Source organism: Rhinolophus ferrumequinum, chromosome 13, assembly GCF_004115265.2.
Source record: "Rhinolophus ferrumequinum isolate MPI-CBG mRhiFer1 chromosome 13, mRhiFer1_v1.p, whole genome shotgun sequence".
In the NCBI taxonomy this organism is placed as follows: Eukaryota; Metazoa; Chordata; class Mammalia; order Chiroptera; family Rhinolophidae; genus Rhinolophus; species Rhinolophus ferrumequinum.
This window is the reverse complement of record NC_046296.1, coordinates 66,032,357-66,052,825: the sequence shown is the minus strand read 5'-3', so window position 1 is coordinate 66,052,825 and position 20,469 is coordinate 66,032,357. Positions and strand designations below refer to the sequence as shown.

The window sequence follows — 20,469 nt, the reverse complement described above, 5'->3', positions numbered from 1 at the left end:
TCCCAGGCAAGCCCTCTGAGTGGCCGGAAGTCGGGATGCACAGGCACATGTACACATACACATTCATGCACATGTACGTATGTGAACACACCTATCTCTACATTTCTCTCTGTCTGTATTGAAACCCATGAGTTTACACTGTCTCAAATTTTGGTTCCATTAACAACCACACCAAAAAGACATAACCATTTTATTATGCTCATGGACTCTTGTCAGGTGTTTGGGTCAGCACAGTGGGCATAGCTTAGCTTTGCTTCACAATATCTGGGCCCTTAGCTGAAAAGACTCAAAAGGCTGGAGATGGGTCGACACAGAAAGGGATTCATCAGGTGGACGCCAGTCTCACAGGAGGCCTCCTCTCTACACAGCCGGCGGTTGGTGCTGGCCGTCTGCTGGAACCCTAGCTGGGGCTGTTGGCTGGAATATTGACACGTGTTGCATGGCCTCGCCACGTGACTAGGGCTTCCTCACATCATGGTGCCTGGGCTCAAAAACAAGTCCCAAGAGATAGGCCTGGCCCGGAAACCAGCAGGGCATCGTTTCCTCCATGTTACTGGTGAAGCATGGCAGAGCCCAGTCCCAGTGGGGTGTGTGGAGGTGCATGGCACTGGGTGGTCATAGAGTCCAGCTCTGTAAAGAATTTAGGGTGCAGTCTTTTAAAAGCACTGCAGGGTTCATTCTAATTTCCTCTGTTACGGTACTTTTTACTCCCTTTTCCAATAGTGAGATAGCTGGCTCCCATGTTTACTTAGTTGATCAATACCTGTGAAATAAATCTGCCATCTGCCTCCACCTCCCCTCTATGCTGAAGCGTCTTCACCCTGCTGAGCTCTCGTTCCCCTGCCAGGCCACCTCATGTCGCCCCCCACCAGGCAGATGCTTTCCTTGCCCCACTCAGGTACACCCCTCCATAGACACCTCCCGGCTGTGCTCAGACTCTGACACCCCGGGGTGGGTCTCTTTTCATCTGTGCTATCAGATAGAGGATGGCATATAAACTTGCAGGATGTAAACTACATCCCTTCAGTTCTGAGAATGTCGTTAATTTTTTTTTAATGTCTAATTCTATTTTTTCTGTTCTCACTTCTAATACAATTCTTATTATTCAGATGTCAAATCGCCTTGGCCTTTTCTCTACGGGTGTCATCTTTTCTCTTTCTATTAGGGTAAGCTGACTACTCTTAACAGCCTACCCCTGAATCTCGCTGTTTAAAACACGGAAATGGACTTCTTGCCCACCTAGGTTGTGTCCACATTCTTGCTTGTACAGCAATCCCAAGGAGTGAGTTGGAGACCCAGACCCCTTCTACTTCTGACTCCACCATCACTGTCCCCTGAGCCCAGGGTTACTTCTAAAGGGAAAGAGACTGGGAGGGTAAGCATGGCTCCCTGGCTGGAGTGATGCTCACGCTCCTTTGACCAGAGCTGGCCCCGTGGCCCCACCTAGAGGCTGGGGCTGGAAGTGCAGCCCCGACTTTGCAGCTGCTCCCCTCGGTACTGTGGAGGGGCCAGCTCTCTGCCGCCCTCTGGTTTCCATGTCTGTGTTGTTTGCTTGCTTGTTTTTAAAAATCAGCTTTGTGGGAGATTTTCTCAATGTTATCTTCTGATTTTTATTGAGTTTTTCATTTCTTCTATTGTGTAATTTTCAAGTTAACAGTATTCTATTTCATGGAATCATTTTCTCTCAGACTATTAATGATGGGTTTGGAGTGGGGGTTGTTTATTTTAGCTTTCGTTTTTCTGCGTGACTTGTTTCTTCCATGTTCATCTCTCTTTGTTTTGACTTCTGTTAGAGGCTTTTCCCTCTAAGTCAGGTGTTTCTTGCCTGTAAGTTGGCTACCTCTGGGGAGGCACTAAATACTGATTGACAGACTGCACCCCACTGCGCAGAGCTGCCAAGGTGGGTTTCTCCGTGGAGTGATCTCGCTGAGCCATTTTATTGGGGAACCCTGAGTTTGGGCCTTTTTTGTTGGACAACTCAGGTTCCCTAGAGTACAGCCTTCCAGGCTCTTCTTGCCTGAAGGGAGCAGGTTTTCTGGGCCTTGAATATAGAAATAAAGTTAAGCTTTTACTTAGTGCCTCTGTTTTTTGAGGTACTCCCAACAACCACACCTGGCACACCCTCTCCAAGAATACAAGTTCTGGTCCTCAGTGGGGTTGGGAGGGGGCAGTTGCTAGCCTTTCTGGAGTTGGGGCAAGAGTCCTGGGACTCAGAGACTCCTTAAGCAGATTTTGGGTGGTCCTTGGCGTGTGTTGCCCTCTTCTCCCCCTCCCAGAGGTCGGGGGGGCTCAGAAGCACACATGGCGTGGTCAAGGCTTTCCTTACTGCACTGAGGGTTCTCCTTCCTCAGGGGAACCGGGATGGTTATGACTCACCCTTCCATTCTCAGCTTCCAAAGTGGTTTCCTTTTCAGTTCTCTTTCTTCTTTTTGGTTTCTTTATTTTTAATTCCTTTCCTTGGGAGAAAGTGGAAGTAAATGTATTTCAGTCTACTGTTTTTAACTAGAAGACTCTCAGGACTTAAGTGCTGCTTCTAAAGTATAACCCATGCATCCTTGCCTTCCTGTTAACCAGCGTCTGTGAAGTGTCATCCGTTACTCGGTTGTACTGTAAGGGATGTGCTCTCAGGTCCACACTAAATGGCCTCAGGCTGTGCTTCCCTTAGGTCCTGTGTGAGTGTCGTGCCTCTCTCCAGCCTCCTTCGCTCTTCCCCGTAACACCCTCACATTTCCTCCTTCCAAACTGCTGTCCTTGAAGAGACCAAATCATGTGTTGAAGTTCTAGATAAGCACCAGTCGGCTGCCAGGGATCAGGGAACTCGGAAAAAGAACAGTGGACGTTGGCTGCCAAGAGCAAGGTCTTGGGCACCTTCCTTCCCATTGCCTGAGCCCCTCGTCTGCCTTGCTGGATGTTTCCTCTAACAGTCTTACCTGGTTTTACCTGTTTCATGGAATCATTTTCTCTCACCTCATCTGCCTGAAAGGAAAGCTGGGGAGGAGGCAAAGCAGGTGGTACCCCAGAACCTCCATGACAAATCTGGGTGGAGAGCGCCATGTTGTCACTGCCCAGCGGAGTTCTGTTTTTAAAGGAATACACTGGTGCATTCTCTTTGTAAAGAGAGCACCCCACCCCACTGATTGTATCCTGCGAATAAATCCGGATTTTCACTTTTGTTTTCTTAGAGCAGGAGTTGGCAGACGACATCGGTAGGGCCCGATACAGCCCGCCACCTGTTTTTGTATGGCTTGCGAGCTAAGAATGGTTTTTATAACTTTTAAATGGTTGGGGGAAAAACAAAAGAAAAATATTTCATGGCACATTAAAGTTATATAGAATTCAGATTTCAGTGCCCATAAGTAAAGTGTTACTAGAACATAGCCACACCCATTTGTTTGCTACGATGGCAGCATCCAGTAGTTGTGACAAAGACCATATAACCCAGCAGGCCTAAAAAATTTATTCTCTGGCCCTTTAAAGGAGAAGTTTGTGTCTTACAGGATCAGGCCTTCCTTGGGAACATTTTGTAGTTCGCTGAAGGTGAAGGGATCAGCAGCGAGAGCATGACGATTTCTATCTCTACACTGATGGAAATCAGATGACAGCACTGGTCAGACTGGCGGGGCCTTCACTTGTTATGCTTTCTGAGTTCCTGGGAAATAGCAAAATCCGTGTTACGTTTTTTTCACCTTCTCTCTCAAGCTGGAACGAAGGCCCCAGACTGGGTTGGTTCAGAGCAGCAAAGAGAACGTTCCACCGGAAGTGAGGCTGCAGTGGAAAGATTTCATCCCTTGCTTCTGCCCTCCAACCCCTCCCTGTCACGTATAAGTCCCCATTGTGTGCCTGGCTCCGTGCTGGGTGCAGTAAGACCAGCAGGGACCTTGAGGTAGCACTCCTCTCGGTTCACCATAGACAGTCTGTTGTTCATCCTTATCTTGAGAGAACTGGTGTCACATTTTGCAGGTGAAAGTGCCGACACAGAGAAATCCATTTATCCAGGCCCACTAGGTGGCAAATCTGAGTTCACTGACCCCTGTGTGCTGGGCTGGGAGCCTCACAGGTGGGGCCCGAGCCAAGGTCAGCCACATCAGTTAAGAGGCAGCAGGGACCACAGAGTAGAGAGGCATGGATGACGCTGACCACTGGTGCCTGAACAGGTCCTGGCAGAGCCCTCAGCGCCCTGGGATGGATTCAGCCCCGCCCTTAGGAGAGCCAGGCCCACGTGGGTAAAGCACTAAGCAGAGTGGGGATAAAGCCGGTGGCAGGTGGCCAGCGGCCAGCTTCCTGCCCAGACCTGGTCATCACCCGCAGGCCCACACAGAAAGGAGCGATTTGGAAAGCGCTCTGGTTTTAGGATTAGGACCTTGCATCAGGCACTGTCCTTTGGGCCTCTCATTCTTTTTCCAAAAAAAAAAAGGTAGTCGAATAACTTGATAAAATCAACTCACCCATTTTCAACTTGAACACAGACAGTTCCTTTATAAAAGGGGGTGAGGTGTAGGGGCAGGTAACATGCCTTTCAAGCCTGGGATCAGAAATCTGTTTTCCCTTCTTTGTAGGACTGACAAGACGAGCCCACTGGTCAACAAAAGCCAGCCAAGAGGACCTGGTAACTATTTCACTTGGAACTGGGCTCTATTTCCACTTGGTTAGTGGAGGCAAAGTGGGGGGTATTTCCAGCCCAGCGTGGCAGCCGTGTGTCAGGGCCCTGCTGGCCACTCGGCGGAGCCTCTGAGCTCCTGCGCCTGGGGCTTCTCTGCACTGTACCTTGCAATCCCGTCCCCTTCTGCTGACGGGGGTGGGGCGGGACGGGCCTTTTGGCGGGGACCTAGAAGTCTGTGCAGGAGGTGGCCACATCTGTCTCTGTGACACTGGACGTGGCCACATTTATCTCTGCGACACTTGCACACTGTACCAAGGTTGCCTAGAAATCACAAGGTTCTTTGACCCTTGGGGATGATGCCTCAGAAAAACCTCAGGATATTTATATTAGTTGTTCGTATCTTATGGTTGTGACTAAAGGGGCGTATGGTGAGTTGATTCGTTTTGGTCTTAAAGCAGTGGATCTCTCGGGAACAGAAGCTCTGGGTCCTCTGTCCAACACCGCGGCCATGCAGCCCCCAGCGCCCATGCCCAGGAAATCACAGACAGTAAGTGGATAAGCTCTCCTGTTTTTCCCTCTTCCCCTGGTTGGGCTGGGGTAGCCTCTTCCTGGGTACCCAGGATGGATCTGGGCGGGATGCAACCCAGAACTTGCCAGCGGTGGGCTCGGGCCTCTCCCCGCAGGTCTCAGACTGACACTTTGCGCACACCAGCCACAGACTGCCACGTTCCCAGCTCTCCACTCGGCTAGTGTCTCTTCCCTTTTCTCTTGTGGAGTCCTGGAAGTCCCCAAACCCCTGAGCTCCACTGAGCCACCCCATCTGGACACCCGTGAGGTGTCCTGCCATCAGGACCCCGGGTCCAGGTCTCTGCCCAGGAGCTGGCGCCTCCCTGCCACGCCAACCTCTGCCCCCTCCTCCCCTCCACGCAGACCAAGCTGAAGCCGAAGCGGGTTAAAGCCCTCTACAACTGCGTGGCTGACAACCCAGACGAGCTGACATTCTCTGAGGGGGACGTGATCATCGTGGATGGGGAGGAGGACCAAGAGTGGTGGGTGAGTCGGGGTCCGGGCCCAGGAGGAGGGGGACGAGTATCTGCCCACCCGGCCTGAGGCCTCTTCCCAGGCGATGCCCTCTGCCCGTGTCCTTGGTCTGCTGGCCGCTGTGCCCCTTGCTGGCCCCGGTGTCTATTCCTTGTACACCCACTTCTGAGTGGGCCTGACTGCCCTCCCCCTGAGGCCCTCCCTCATTAGGGCGGGCCGGCCACTTAGGCTGCAATTTTCAGAGAACACCAATGGTCTGAAATGAGGCCCCTGAGTTTGAAGCCTTGGGTTTCTCGATGGCACCACCCCTGAGCGTTGTCGGTTTGGTGCAGCAAGGCATGTAGAGAGAGCTGAGCTCAAGGGCACAGTCCCCAGGTGTCGGTCTTGGTCCAGAAATGAGCTGTGGCGTCCAGGTGGGGTGAACATGGCGCTTCCCTGATGGCCTTAAGAATCCAGACTCAGCACCTTTGGGCTGGGTGACTTGGGCAAGTTGCTTATGTCGCTAAGCCTTAGCCACCTCGCCTGTGAAAGGCTGTCACCGCAGACTGCGCTGGGTTAGATTATACAGCAGGCCCCCAAGGAGAGGTGGCCCTTAGCAAATGAGGGTGGTAGGATTAAGTAACTCGGATGAAATGTGAACACAGAGCATCTGGCAGTGTCTGCCCTGCAGCAGACACCAAGGCCCCGCGCGCTGTGTAGACTTGGCTCAGACACCAGATCGTTCATGGTTGTGAGATACAAACAGGACTGGTGGGAATCGCGCTGCTTTGCCGAGTGGGACTTAGTCGGCACCCCTAGGAAAGCGCACCTGTGTGAGCCCTGAGCCCTCCGTCTCCTTGGGCTCTGTGAACTCGGCCTGGCCCCACTGCCTCAGGCACAGCTGGTTCCGGCATCTTCTGTGGCCCCTTCCTCTTTGAGGGATTAAGGTGTCTGTTGGTCCAGAGCTCCCTGGTTCTGGCAAGCTCGTTGGGCTCCTGCTGTGTGTCCAGCTGGATGAGGACTGAGGGTCGTGTGACGACCTAAACTTTGACCTCTTCCTACTACCCTCACACCCGAACCTGAAGCAGGTCGTGCTCTCATGCTTGCACACAACCCACCATAGGATGGGGTGCCAGCCTGACAACAGCCTTAGGCATCTGGAAATTACCTGTTCATTTCACACCTGTGGAAATATAGAAAGGTATAAAGAAGAAAGGAGACGCTGCCCATAATCTCAGCCCTCCCTCCCCCCAAAACAATTATGTTTCAGTGATTTTCTTTTAGACTTTTATCTACATTGTTGAGATCATACATGATGATTTATATAGTTTTTATGTAAATGTATATAATTTACCCAGAGCCAAAATAAATGGATTTACTGAAGTCTTCATAAATGCTTGACTACATATAAGTGGGGCCACGTCAAAATTTGTCACTTTCTGTGACTTTGCAGCTCACCAACTTCTGACACTCAGTTTCTTCATCTATTAAAAAACAAGGCAAGTGGGGGGCGATGGTCAGCTAGCTGTCGTGTCTCCCCCAAGGCTGCCAGCCTCGGTGGTAGGTGTGGTGCACACACCTGACGCTCCTGAGCTAGGGGCTCCTTACCGAGAAGGCCACGCTGTTTGAAACATGAGTGAGAGAAAGAAGGACAAACAGTTCAGATGTTTTACCCAAGTGATTCTCAGAAGGGATTTCTTTTTTTTTCCTCCAAAGGCTACAATGCCCTTTAAAGTTTCCAACATACGGAGTTTTTATAACAACCTAAACGTCTGTTCATTTCAGATTGGCCACATCGATGGAGATCCCAGTCGCAAAGGAGCCTTTCCTGTATCTTTTGTGCACTTTATTGCCGACTAAATTGCTACTGACACCTAACGGTTGTTATGTTCCTGTTTTCGTTATGGGTACCCAAACTCTTGCCAAATAACCAGTTTCGTGGATTGCACGGTAGCCCACTTTCTCTAATGCCACTGTTCTGTTTTTAAAACTCAAAGGCAATTTATATAGATAAGTGAATTGTTTTTATAATTTGTGATTTTCATGAAACATTACTATACTTTCATTGGGAAAAACAGAATTTCCTAAAGGGTGAACTGCAAAGTTATTTTAACTACATAATCAAGATCTTGAATCTGCAGAATTAGGTAAACCGAGAAACATGAGTATTGGATAGAAATTCTTCCTGCGTCCCTTGGCCCATTTCTGAAGTTGGTGACCCTTAGCGTCATTATTGTTTTAGGAAGCCAGTCAAGTGTTGCTTCACAAGTCCCTGACCAGCCTGGACTTTTGAGATAAAATGCTATCAGTTCACCATTCAAGGCATTTTTTTAAGAAGCTATCTTTAAAGATTTCCTTTGAAATCCACCCAACATTTATTTAAAGCAATTTGGAAATTTACACATTAGCGTTGTACTTTCCAACCCTAATTTGTGACGTTGCAACTATCATTGTATTCTGCATGTGTGTATAACCTATTGTGAACAATCCTACTTAACAAAACTACCAATAGTTTACTAGGGCATACGGTAAAATAGCAGTTAATTCAGTTCCAGGTTATATAAAACTGTATTTCCTGAATTTGGTTAAAAACTAAGGATGATGGATTGCAAAGCAGTTCTTTATACTCGTTTGTATGCTTTAGGTGTGTTGGAGTTTGCCTTCTTGAACTTCATCACACAGATAAGAACCCTGGTGCAGCCCCCGCTTATTACCACCTACGTGCTATTTCCTGTTGAGTGTACGTACCACTGCCTCCCCTTTCTAGCTCATGAGAATGTTTGCTCACTTTAGCATCTTGTATTTATATAATATACCAACAGGAATGGTAGTTACACTGTCTTAAACTTTAATCTGTCCATTTGTTTGTAATCAAGAGCATATCAGAAATCTGTAGGTCCCAGGTAATACCTCCAGAACATCCAGCTTTACTATTGATGTCCATCATGTCATTCTTAAACTTAAGCTACTAGGGCTAGGGGGATTAGGTTGTATATGATAAAATTGAAATTCCTTAGTTTCATGAACTTGACTGTCATACCTCTATTTAGTCATTGTGAGCCTAAGTTCATAGGAGGAATATTGGAAATTTTGGCATTCTCTGATAATAAATAGGCATATAATGTTCACTTGGATTTTTACCAAAAGTAAAGGAATAAATTTAAGTATAGGCTTGGAAAGTGAGGTGATGATGCTTTTTATTGCATTTGTTATGATGGTACATTTGATTGAAGCAGCCTGTCTTTATTATGCAAGACTCTAGTAAGTGTAGAGTTTTTGTTTTTGTTTTAATTGCATTGTATGTTTTGTTGCTATTATAAAGAAGACTGAACAAACTGGAATGTTTTATGATGTTGTATGGCAACTGCTTTTTGCCTTTCAAAGTTCCGGGTAGACATCTGTAATTAAAGTCTTTTTTTTAAAGCACTACATCCATTTTCACTAATTGTTCATTTCTGTTGTTTGAACTCTTCATTTAGTTAATTTTCTCATATATTTAAGAAAGTAAACAGATGTATTTTGCACGGTGCACTTATGTATATTTTAACACAATCCTCCCGCATCTGTAACTTATAATCAGCCTTTTGACTACGTGGTGCCAGCTATATAAGGAATTCAAGTTGATTCATATCAACATTTGAACACCACTCCCAAACAAATCTATCAGGTTCACTGGTACATAAATATCTAGGAAATATTTTTCCAGTCTACAATTTGGTGGTGCTATTGTGCAGTAATTAATAGGACTCTTGCCAGAGAAGAAATTATATTAACTTCCCTGCTAATATCTTTTCCTAGTTATTTGCAAATTAAAATAAAAAGAAAGCAACTGAGAGAAAGGAAAACATTGTAGATATCTATTTATATTTCAAGTTTACGTTTCATGAACTTCGCTGCAGGATTCTGGCATTTTGCATGCCATTTCCATCAGATCTGACTTCTAGGAATGACAACTCAGAAATATGTGCGCAGACTGACAGTTACTGTATGATCTGCTAGGCGTGGGTGACATGATATGCAGCTTGTAATGCTATCTGAGATGTATGATATTCAATTCATTCACTTGATTACTTTGGTCTAGTTGCCGCTCAGCTGTATATATTGTATAACCGAAATCAATTCCTATTTTCATTGTCCTTAATGCAGTGATTTATAATTAGAGCATGGTTAATAAGTCTACTCTTCTTGTTAACTAGTCATTTGACTAGGAAAAAATAAAATACTTTTAAATGGACGTGGCATTCTTTTTAATGTTTTTAATCCTTCAAGCGTCGTATATTAAAAAGTCCTTTAAAAAAATACACTAGCCTACTGTACATGAGATTCTTTAACTACTATGACTTTTAACATGAGCAGTAATCTTTTAAGGTTCTCTTAACCCTGAGATAAATATTATGGTTTACTAGCATGTCATCCTGACAATACACTTTAAAGTTTTACTTTAGTGTCTTGAGTTGGCAGTGTCACTGTTCTAAACCAGCGTGACCCAGGTCCCCAGGCCAAGCCTCTGCCTGACCAGAGCTCCAAGCCAGAGACCACGTTCCTGGCAAGTGCTCCAGAGCAGACTGCATTCGCCTTCCTCAGAAAGTTCTCGATGGTTATTACTCACTGAGAGCCCTTCTTTGACACTTAAAGAGGTTAAGCTCGTTTGTGTTTAAGTGACCAATGAGGTTTCTAGTCCCAGTAGTATTGAGAGTTAATGCGCTGTTAATAAGACACATTTGAATAGAAAAACAAATGATTGGTATTTTATACATTATATTTTCTTCAGAAAACCTACAGCAAGGGATCACTTCATATTTTCATCATAGTTTTCAAACGTTGCAAATTGAAAACAGAACCGGAGGAAACAGCTGAACTTCACCTGAGGTCAGCTTCCACTTGATTGCAGAATTCAAGACTTGTCAGATGTCAACACAGAGTCGAAAGCGGTGGCTAAGACTTTGCAGATAGTTTGTGCTTGTTCCTAGAGAAGTATAAAGGGACAGTCAGAAAGTTCATCAGTCTCTTCCTGAACTTCCTCTGCCCGGCAAAGGCATAAATCTGACCCTCTTAACACATCTGCTAAATTCACACACCAGGAGCTTTGGAAAGCCTGGGACAGCCTGCCTGTTCCCAGCACGCCCCGCGGGCTCCCTTCCCGTGTGCCTGTGGAGGACTGTGCGTGTGGGGACACAGGAATGCGTCCTTGGGGAAGGACCCACAAGTCAGAAGAAGGTGCAGAAGAGCAGGGGGCCCTGCCCCGGGGGGACACACCACTTTCCCTCCCTGCTTTGTGTTCCCCTTGAACCTTGTGATGCTTACACATGCGTGCTGCCCCTGGCCCGAGAAACCATTCACAGGCTACAGTAGGTCTGGACAGCTGGCTGGCCTCCAGCTCCTTCATTATGTTATGCCAGGTATGAAATACATTGGAAAGCATCTCTTCGGCCTTTGAAAAGACCAAATAGTCCCTGGTTTTGCTGCTTCGTTCGATGAGTAAACCTAACCAGGATGACTTAAAACCTCACCAGGCTGTTGCACTGATAAACCCACAGGCTGTATTCTTCGTTGCTTGCGTCTGTGGTCTTCAGAGCCAGTAAGCTTCTTCCTGCCCCCAGACCATCATCATAACACACCATCCGGATGATTAAATACAGAGCGTGCCTATGTAAAACAGCCTGCAGAAGTCAGGAAAAAGAAAGATTGGGACTGTTTTGCATATGTCTCCATTCTTACAACAGATTTTCTCATGCAGAATTTATTAGGAGGCTTTAAACAGCATGTCTCTGGATCTGGGAGAAAGTAGTTTTACAGGTTTTTCACCCAAAGGGACATTCCAATGTGCTCAGTTATGGGGCCCTTTGCCTCCGGGATTACATCTTGCTACTTAAATTCCAGAAAGACAGGAGTAAGATGGTCTGAGTTCACGATCCAGTTCTCCATGCCCAGCTTGCAAGCTCACAGCTGCTCTAAACTGGCAATGGCATCCTAAGTTGAAATGCATTGTGGGCCAACACTGGGGTGTTGGCCTGGGCCCTACCACACAGGAGAAGCAAAGGGACGCTCCTGTTCATCCACCAGAAGAAACGGGTCACTTTTAAGACCAGCTGCCAGGAATGTTTACAAACCCACCACTAGCAAACAGGACCAGACCTAACTGCAAGTGGGTCCTTAACTCCCCAAAACCTGCAACACATTTTTTTCCTTAATAAATTCAATTACTTACATACTGATCTGATGTTGACACTTTTATACCATACTTAGAAACTCCCATAATAAATTCTTCCTCCAGAGGAACGAAAGGCAATTTTCCATCTTGCTTTAAAGTAAAAATAAATTACATGACATACATTTAAAAATGGTTACATTTAGTCTGATTTACTCAGTTTTAGTATCTAGCTATCACAAACCGAAACCCTTTAAAGAATGTGGAACACAATAGCCCAGCAAGAATTTCTCTCTAATGAGGCAGAAAAATCCCCCCCGCTTTTTTTTTATCAATCTCAGTCAACCAATCTGAGCAAAATTCCAACCAATGGACTCCAGGTGTTATTTTCTATCCCTTTGTCTGGGATTAACCCTAATTACAAACTCGATGCTTCTCACAGATCCCAGCAAGGTTTAAATATTTACATTAGAAAAATAAAGGTCTTTACACACTCAAAACTTATACTAATGTCCCCACAAAATGATCGGGACACATGGCCACAGGACCCATTTTTCTCAGCCATTTTATATCCACCCAGGTGTTTGATGTGTCTGGTTATCCCTGTGGCCCAGGGCTGTCAGTCAGTAAGCACTGCGGGAGGAATGGTTACTCTGCTCTCAAACATTGTTCAGCACTTAGAGTTATTCAGAAACAAAACAGCAGATAATACCGGATGGTTTCCCTGACAGATTATCCAGTTCATCTCCTAAACCAGGATACCGTCTCCTAACCTGTCTTCTCTAAAATAAGATGCTGTTGGCAACCAGTAGATGTTCTCACTGCCAACGTTTTTGTGGGACCATTCGCCTACATTAAAGAGATGATGGTAAATGCGCCATGTCCACCTACCTTAATTCTGGCGTCCTCACAATGCCATGCTAACCTCTGGCTAATTCTCACAGTGTAAAGCAATTCCAGGAATCAAAAAATGGGATAATAGTAGCGCTATTGTCAATGAATGTTGACAAGCCCCATTGCTATGGTGACAGGAGACATTTAGCAGTCCTAATGAGAATGAAAATAACCCCAGTGTACTTTGGGGAAACATTACCAATCTTCCAGCATAATACTTTACACTTAGATTAGCTGCTGCCGGCACGTTGGAATGACTTATGTTCCAAACTAAATGCTGGGACACAAACTATTAGTCCCCACCACAGAGAGTTGTGTTAAACGGCAAATCAGATTGGCTGATTTCTTCTGAGACAGAAGAGACCTTTCACGAGTTACGACCATGATATTTAATGATCCCATTCTCCGGGATTTCAGAGAACATACCTTCTTAAGTATAACCGATACTATGACCTGATCAGGGAATCAGCCCATTGCTTTAATGTCCCTTTGTTCACGAACACAGACATGCAATTCCATTTTCTATCTTCTTGACCCGGATCTGTTTTTGAAACCCACCTCTCCACAATTCTTGTTGGAAACTGAATAAACAGGTATGTTAGGTCAACGCCACCAGGAACTCGGTTATTCAGAGCTAAAAATAGTTCGGTGGGGATACGGCAAGGTTTTCCAGACTGTTTTAAAGACAAAGCTAGGGTGTGTAACCAGTCGCTGCACTCAGCTCCTCATTTAAACAGACCCAGAAAAAAGACTGTCTGAGGAAGGAACTGTCAGTCTCCCACGAGACTCAGGCTCCACAGCACCTTTCACCTCCTGTGACCATGGCGCTCAACACCAGTGACAAAAGCATGGCTTCAGGATAAGACAGAAGGCCCGGAGGAACATGTCTTTCTCCAAAGCCATGAGTTTACTCTTCAGAATCTTACAAAAGTGAACTTTTTTTTTTTTACCTGGGCAACATCTATGTAATTTATCAGGTCTAGTGGCCCTTCGAGATTTTTTCCCTCCGAGAGTTTCAGTTTCTCAATGGCACCAACATATTTTATTCGAAATTCAGCACAGGTATCTGAATTATTGTTGCTTTGTCCTAAAGGTGAAAGAAAAAGGATAACAGTAAGACTTCAAGAGACATAGCTGCATTACAGGGTATCCTCAATCCCTTCCCAAGCAGGAAACAGACTGTGTCATCAGAACTTAACCTGTAACAAAAATAAAATTCTCTTAAAATCCAAAATTTTTTGATGTAATGGGAAAGAACTTAAAATTTCATATACCTTTTCCTCAGTGACTCACAATATACTAAATATAAAACGAAATAGGAATAAATTATTACTATCCTTCATGTCAAAACATAAAATGTCAACTAGCTAGTGATTGAGTACCTTTAAAATGCATAATGACATTAAATACTTTGGTTTCTCCTCCCTCTTTACCATGTTAACGTTCAACTCTCTTCTCATTCAGGAACCCTCATCTAACTACCATTCACTCAGAAAAGACTGGACAATATTTTTTTTAATGTCAATGGAGTAATGCTGGACAGGGAACTCCTTAACCTAATGATGGTAACAGGTTGGAGAACCATGAGTGAGCTATAAAATCTAGTCAATACAATACAAAATCACCACAAAATATTTACGATATCAACCATAGCAAGGGAATACTATGTGATGACTTTTAGGTGATGTTTATGTAGTAAAAAGATGTCCAGCCATATTTTTAATATTCTAAAGGCACCTGGAAGTAAAGCTTAATAGGCCTTATGCCTGCTAGTCTCTCTTTTACATCATATGCTTCTCTCCCGCCTCCCATCACTTTTTTCAGACTGACTAGTCTATAATCCTGAAAGGAACAGTGGAAGGATTTTAGACAAGAAAATGAATATAGTATATTTCCAGTTGACACTAGCTGATAGGTGGCTTAGAAGCCACCTTTTAATTCCTAAAGAGCCACTTATTCCGGTGGCTGCCTAAATGTTTTCAAGTGTCTGTGACAGATGCTACCCGTAATTACCACGTGCTCCTGAAGTTTCCAAGCTGGTATATCTCTGGGTAAATGGCTCCTTAATCCTTTTCATCAGCAAGACATTGTTCTACACCCCATGAACAATACAAGTTCCAACAGAATTCACGCTCTGCCACCCTATTGCTTAAAAAGCTATTTTGAAACTTCTAAATTGTTACCATGATGTTTTCCACATGTTTTTGCTCCTGGACCCGTTCAGAGCCATTTGTCCACCTGCCCTAGCCAACCTCCAAGGTCATGGCTTTCACCAAACACTCCATACCCCCAACCAGCATTCCACCAGATTTGGGGCCATTTCTGAACTCTTGTCAAAAAGACTAGGCAAGAAAGAAAAGCCAGGGCCGACCCGGTGGCTCAGGCGGTTAGAGCTCCGTGCTCCTAACTCCGAAGGCTGCCGGTTCGATTCCCACATGGCCCAGTGGGCTCTCAACCACAAGGTTGCCAGTTCAATTCCTCGAGTCCCACCAAGGGATGGTGGGCAGCGCCCCCTGCAACTAAGATTGAACCCGGCACCTTGAGCTGAGCTGCCGCTGAGCTCCCGGATGGCTCAGTTGTTGGAGAGCATCCTCTCAACCACAAGGTTGCCGGTTCGACTCCCACAAGGGATAGTGGGCTGCACCCCCTGCAACTAGCAACGGAAACTGGACCTGGAGCTGAGCTGCGCCCTCCACAACTAAGACTGAAAGAACAACAACTTGACTTGGAAAAGAGTCCTGGAAGTACACACTATTCCCCAATAAAGTCCTGTTCCCCTTCCCCAATAAAATAAAATAAAATAAAAATCTTGAAGATGTAATTCTGCTCACTGAAACATGAATTAAAAAAAGAAAGAAAGAAAGAAAAGTCAACTACACAAGAACTCTGTATGATGTTTGAAGAACTATGCCACCCTGGTAAAACATCTGTTAAAAGCCTTAAATGAGGGCCGGCCCAGTGGCTCAGACGGTTAGAGCTCCATGCTCCTAACTCCGAAGGCTGCCGGTTCGATTCCCACATGGGCCAGTGGGCGCTCAACCACAAGGTTGCCAGTTCAATTCCTCAAGTCCCACAAGGGATGGTGGGCTCCGCCCCCTGCAACTAAGATTGAACAAGGCACCTTGAGCTGAGCTGCAGCTGAGCTCCCGGATGGCTCTGTTGGTTGGAGTGCATCCTCTCAACCACAAGGTGGCCAGTTCGACTCCGGCGAGTGATGGTGGGCTGTGCCCCCTGCAACCCGCAACGGCAACTGGATCTGGAGCTGAGCTGTGCCCAACACAACTAAGACTGAGGGACAACAACTTGAAGCTGAACGGCACCCTCCACAACTGAGATTGAAAGGACAACAACTTGACTTGGAAAAACAGGCCTGGAAGTACACACTGTTCCCCAATAAAGTCCTGTTCCCCTTCCCCAATTAAAAAAAAAAAACAACAAAAAAAGCCTTAAATGAGAAACGATCAACCTGTGCGTACCTGAGCTTTTGGTGGAATCTGTATCAAGGCTGGCCACAGTGCTGGATCGAGAAAGCCCCCCAAGGCTGGAGTCTACAGACTGAGAAATAACAGACATAATTAGCAGCACTGTCCTCTCCCAAGTTCTCTACCAAACATTCAAATAACTTACTATAGATGAATTCACACATTTAATCCCAACAGTACCCATAACAGTACTAGATGAATGTGGTGCCAACATCCCTAGTCTGAACCAAAGGCAGTATCTCTGTCTCCTGATACTTATATCGTATGTGAAAATCTATACCTTGCTTTCACATGATCTCCACAGAACCCTGTGCAGAAAGCAGGCAGGGAGTGTTACACTGTTTAATAAATGAGCAGACAGATGCAGAGACGTGCGGTGATTTTCCCAAGGTTACATCTAGTGAATACCCCAGATCTCTAAGCCAGGTCTCCTGATTCTCACCCCAGTGCTTCTGCAATTATTCGCACCGGTACCTGGCCTGCAGCAGTAAACACACAGGCTGACAGGCAGACCAGAGCGTAACTATAGACGTGAATTGCAAAGAAAAACCAACAAAGCCTCCTACATGTTAGTGTACAATTAAACTTATGCACGCACACCACAAACCTGGGAATTCAAGTGATTCAGCCCGTTAACTGCATGCAATTTCTAGCAGGTAAAAAATTGCAAAATTAGTTTGTTTCAATGCGCCCATTCATAGATAGGTCCTGTCCCGCCTAGGTTAGTGAATTTAAGAATTTCAAAGCATCCACTAAAACAAAGAAAACTGAATCTAGCACTGAATGTGTCTCTAGTGCAAGAAATTAATGTTAAAACACACCCAGTTTGAAGAATGTCAGCAGGTCTGCCATGGTTAGTGTCCTTTATGCAGTATCAGTTAGAAGAAACAAAATTCTCATTCTTTATGATTCTCTTCCCAATTCCATCCCCCTACCTTGCTCTTAGTACTGATTTCACTACTTTGGGAACTGCTACTACTGTGTCGTTTTTTGCCTTTCCGAAACATTTTTCACCATAGCTTGGTCCAGAAGAGCTCCCTAGAAAAACAGATGGTGTTTAGTTATACCCAGAAAAGCAATTTTAAATCACTTTATGCATAATAGGAATAAAATCATCAATTCCTTCCAGCTCCCTGGTGTACCCTCTTAAAATATAAATATTTTCCTTTGACCACAAAATTTGGATACTATTCTTTTTTTCATTCTCTTTAAATTATAAAAATCTAGCCCAAAGAACCAAAAGGGCAGAACCCTTGTCATATCTAGAGGTGTAAAAAGCATTGTCCTCAGAAGTAGCAGACATATGTCATCTAGTTCTCGAAATATTCAAGTGTCTTCTCTTTAATCAATACTAAGATTCAGTTACTGTCTCAGGTTCACATTCTGAAAATGGTAGGGCTTAGAAGACATACGTACCTCTCAGAAATGTGCATTTTTCTTGAAGTGCTGACTAGCTTTAGGTAAAAGCTGACATAAAAATACTGCTAGGTGCTAGCTCTCACCTCCTCACTCCAGTAAGGTCGAGGAAGGAGGCGACCTCAAGTTTCCCAGAGTCAGTCTAACATAACATCTTTTTAAAGTAATAATAAATGCCTTGGAAACAGGAGCACCTCATTCATTGTCTGATTTTATCCTCACAGCAACCTGGTGACACATCCGTTTGCTCCAGATGTTTTTTCTAAGAGTCTTATCTGTGCCAAATACGATGGGAGGTGGGAGGGAGCTAGGCCCCCAGCTTCCAGGAGCTTAAAGAAGATAGGTTATAATCTGCATTTTACAGATGGAAACTGTGACCCATCTTTCAGGAGGATTTATGAGTAAAACAACCTAACAGGTTTTCCAAAAGATTGGATTCTACACAGGGAACAAGGGAATCTGCTAACATAGGACAGATACTATTTTACTGTCTTCAGAAGTTCCACAGAGCAGTCTGCACACTCCATTTCCTTTCATTCTGATGTAGTCCATTCTTTTCAGAAAAACAGTGTACCCGATGAGGGTCTAAGCCCCACATCCAATCAAGTGCCAAGTTCCACTGAATATACCGTACCACCTGTCTCACCCCTGTCTCTAACGGGCCCCGCAGCGTCACTAGACCGTTGCTGTGTATACCTACTTGTTCATTATCTGAGAAAGTGGCGGACCCTCAACCCATAAAAATGCACAGGTTTGGCATGCAATTTTAAGGACTTCATGTCCCAACTGGACTCCTTGCCACTTTAAATTGACCACCGAGCTCCAGCTAAATTTTCACTAAAACTCGAATCTGATGCCACGAACCTGCTTAAAATCTTTCGCTGACTCCCCAAAATTAGAGACGGAAGTTAAAGCGTTCCGCCAGGGCCTGCAAGCTCCATCACGGGCTCTACCTACCTCTAGCCTCTAGGGAACTCTCTAGGGAATGTAAAGCTGCTCCAGGTTCTCTCAGCACGCCCTCTGCTCCCCGTTTCCATGCTTTGCTCCCACCATTCTTTCTGCCTGGAATGCTCTCCCACCTTTTAACTACTCACCTGTCAAGACTCCAGGCTTGTCTTCTAGAAAGCCTCCCTTGGACCTCCATTCATAGCATTAGTCTGCTGTTGTCTACTTGTGTACTCTGAACTGTGAGCTGGTCAAAGGCAGGGTCTCAGTCATTGGTCTGTCTACCCAGTGCCTGGCACAGCCTGGCAGAGGACATGCTTAATGTCTTGGAGAACTTTCTTGGGAGACGACATCCAAAAAACAACTCCCATGTACTGAACACCTACCAAGGCGCCCAGTGCTGGGTGCTATATCTTTCACCAGCAAGGCTGCAGTATTACAGCCCCTTTCAAATGTGGCAGTCAAAGCTGCCCACTGAAGTCACCAGGCTAATAATGGGTGGGGCCAAGTTTGGAACCTAGACAGATCCGGCACGAAAGCTCTTTCCAGACTCAAACTGCTTCCCACGTATTCCTCACGGTTGTGCTATGCCTGCCACGTGCAGATGGGTACGATGACAGTAAACAAGACAGACACAACCGCTGCCCTGTGCAGCAGCAGCACGGGGGTTGAAGCCGTGAAGAAACAACAGGAGCCAGCACAAGAAGTGAGTGCTCCTCAGCGCCCCACAAAGCAGAGTCGGGCACGGGAAGCAGCCCCGTGCTGCTCCCACTCCCCGTCGCCCTTCCGACGGGACCCTCCACACACGTCACTGTCGTCACAGGAGCTGCAGTCCCAGCCCAAACAGGAATCGGGCACCCGGGCCGCTCCTCTGCTCCCGCCGCCCATCACTCACCGCCTCGAGGCCTGGGTTCCCGATCTAGGGAGGGCGGGTCCCCCGTGGAGACCGCGGCCCCCGCGTCCCCACCCATCCGCCCCACCACGGGCCTCCCTGCCGGCGCCGCCCTAGGGGTCTGCTTTCCAGGCCAGACTCAACCCAACGCGGTGAGGGCCGAGCTCTCACCTCACAACCGCTGACCCATCCCTGAGGTCGTCTGTGGTCGAGGTCAGACACCCACCGCCGCAGCACCCGGCGCCGCGACAGCCACTCCCGTTCTAATTCCAGCGCCAGCTTTTCCGGCCGCCTGGCTCCGCCCGCCCGACCCCGCCTCCGAGAACTCGCGCAGGCGCAGTCCTGACCCCGCTTGAGGTTTTCGGATCCAGTGTGGGAAAGAACCTCGCGAGCGGGGTTCTCCGACCGGAAGTCGAGGGGAGGGGCCTGGTGTCGCGGGCTGCAGAGTGCCGGAAGTTGTGCTCGTGGTGGATGGCGTTGTTCCCTCTTTGGGTCCCGGTGGCTATGCTTCCCGTTTAGAAAGCCTCCCGCGACCTGTGCCTCGCCCGTGCTTCGCCTTCAGACTTCCGAGATGTCTGCAATTCCTGCAGAGGAGAGTGACCAGCTGCTGATCCGACCCCTGTAAGGGACCGGCGAGATAGGGAGTGAAGCCACGGGCTGTGAGAGGCGAGGAGGGAGGGGTAACTGGTTGGCCGCCCCAGTCGCCGTCCACTCGAGCCTGCCTCGGCAGCCTGCCCCCTTGCTCCGCGTTGTGGCCCGGCTTCTCCTGCTGAAGGGGTTTGGAGAACTGTTGATCGGAAGGAGCTGCTAGGGCAATGGGATTTGGCTTTTTCTTCAGTCTCGGGAGAGGATGTTGGAGTTGGGGGTGGGGGCAGGTCTGTGGGGTCCCGTGGGCGCTTTCATGTACACTAAAGAATGGCAAAACCACGGGGTGGCCCGTTAGCTCAGTTGGTTAGAGCGGGTGCCCTTAACACCAAGGTTGCTGGGTTCGATTCCCGCATGGGCCAATGAGCTGCGCCCTCCGTAAAACAAAAAAAAGTGGCAAAACCTGAGGGAACCGGTGATGCTGATG

The 20,469-nt window shown here is 46.7% G+C and overlaps 3 protein-coding genes and 1 non-coding gene across 16 annotated transcripts in view; 3 read left to right on the top strand and 1 right to left on the bottom strand.

Annotated features, from left to right (window-relative positions):
- The window catches only part of ASAP2 (ArfGAP with SH3 domain, ankyrin repeat and PH domain 2), a 147,546-nt gene extending 138,495 nt beyond the window's left edge, over nt 1-9,051 (top strand). For 6 of the 9 annotated variants that reach the window (XM_033125013.1, XM_033125014.1, XM_033125015.1 and 3 more), the window contains 4 exons: nt 4,557-4,606; nt 5,056-5,147; nt 5,531-5,653; nt 7,406-9,051. In XM_033125013.1, the coding sequence (XP_032980904.1) occupies nt 4,557-4,606; nt 5,056-5,147; nt 5,531-5,653; nt 7,406-7,480 (340 nt within the window). In that variant the 3' untranslated portion in view covers nt 7,481-9,051. The remainder of the gene's footprint in view (nt 1-4,556; nt 4,607-5,055; nt 5,148-5,530; nt 5,654-7,405) is intronic. The other 3 variants (XM_033125016.1, XM_033125010.1, XM_033125012.1) reach the window with 1 other exon arrangement.
- Nucleotides 9,052-10,324: 1,273 nt separating this feature from the next.
- Nucleotides 10,325-19,718, bottom strand: ITGB1BP1 (integrin subunit beta 1 binding protein 1). 5 transcript variants are annotated; one of them, XM_033125021.1, is made up of 8 exons: nt 19,569-19,704; nt 17,080-17,182; nt 16,752-16,793; nt 16,139-16,217; nt 13,613-13,749; nt 11,829-11,921; nt 11,131-11,280; nt 10,325-10,586 (listed from the first exon to the last, which is right to left on the bottom strand). In XM_033125021.1, exons 2-8 carry the CDS (start codon nt 17,149-17,151, stop codon nt 10,515-10,517), a joined length of 645 nt encoding a protein of 214 aa, XP_032980912.1. In that variant the 5' UTR covers nt 17,152-17,182; nt 19,569-19,704; the 3' UTR covers nt 10,325-10,514. The 5 variants fall into 5 exon arrangements, with proteins under 5 accessions (XP_032980912.1, XP_032980913.1, XP_032980914.1 ...); XM_033125022.1 differs by lacking the exon at nt 19,569-19,704 and adding an exon at nt 18,655-19,431; XM_033125023.1 differs by lacking the exon at nt 16,752-16,793.
- Nucleotides 19,719-19,854: 136 nt separating this feature from the next.
- The window catches only part of CPSF3 (cleavage and polyadenylation specific factor 3), a 30,482-nt gene continuing 29,867 nt past the window's right edge, over nt 19,855-20,469 (top strand). The window contains exon 1 of the mRNA XM_033125018.1: nt 19,855-20,018. Coding sequence (XP_032980909.1) covers nt 19,969-20,018 — 50 coding nt within the window. The 5' untranslated portion in view covers nt 19,855-19,968. The remainder of the gene's footprint in view (nt 20,019-20,469) is intronic.
- On the top strand, nt 20,331-20,404 carry TRNAK-CUU (transfer RNA lysine (anticodon CUU)). The gene has a single exon. It is a non-coding gene; the product is annotated as a tRNA-Lys (tRNA).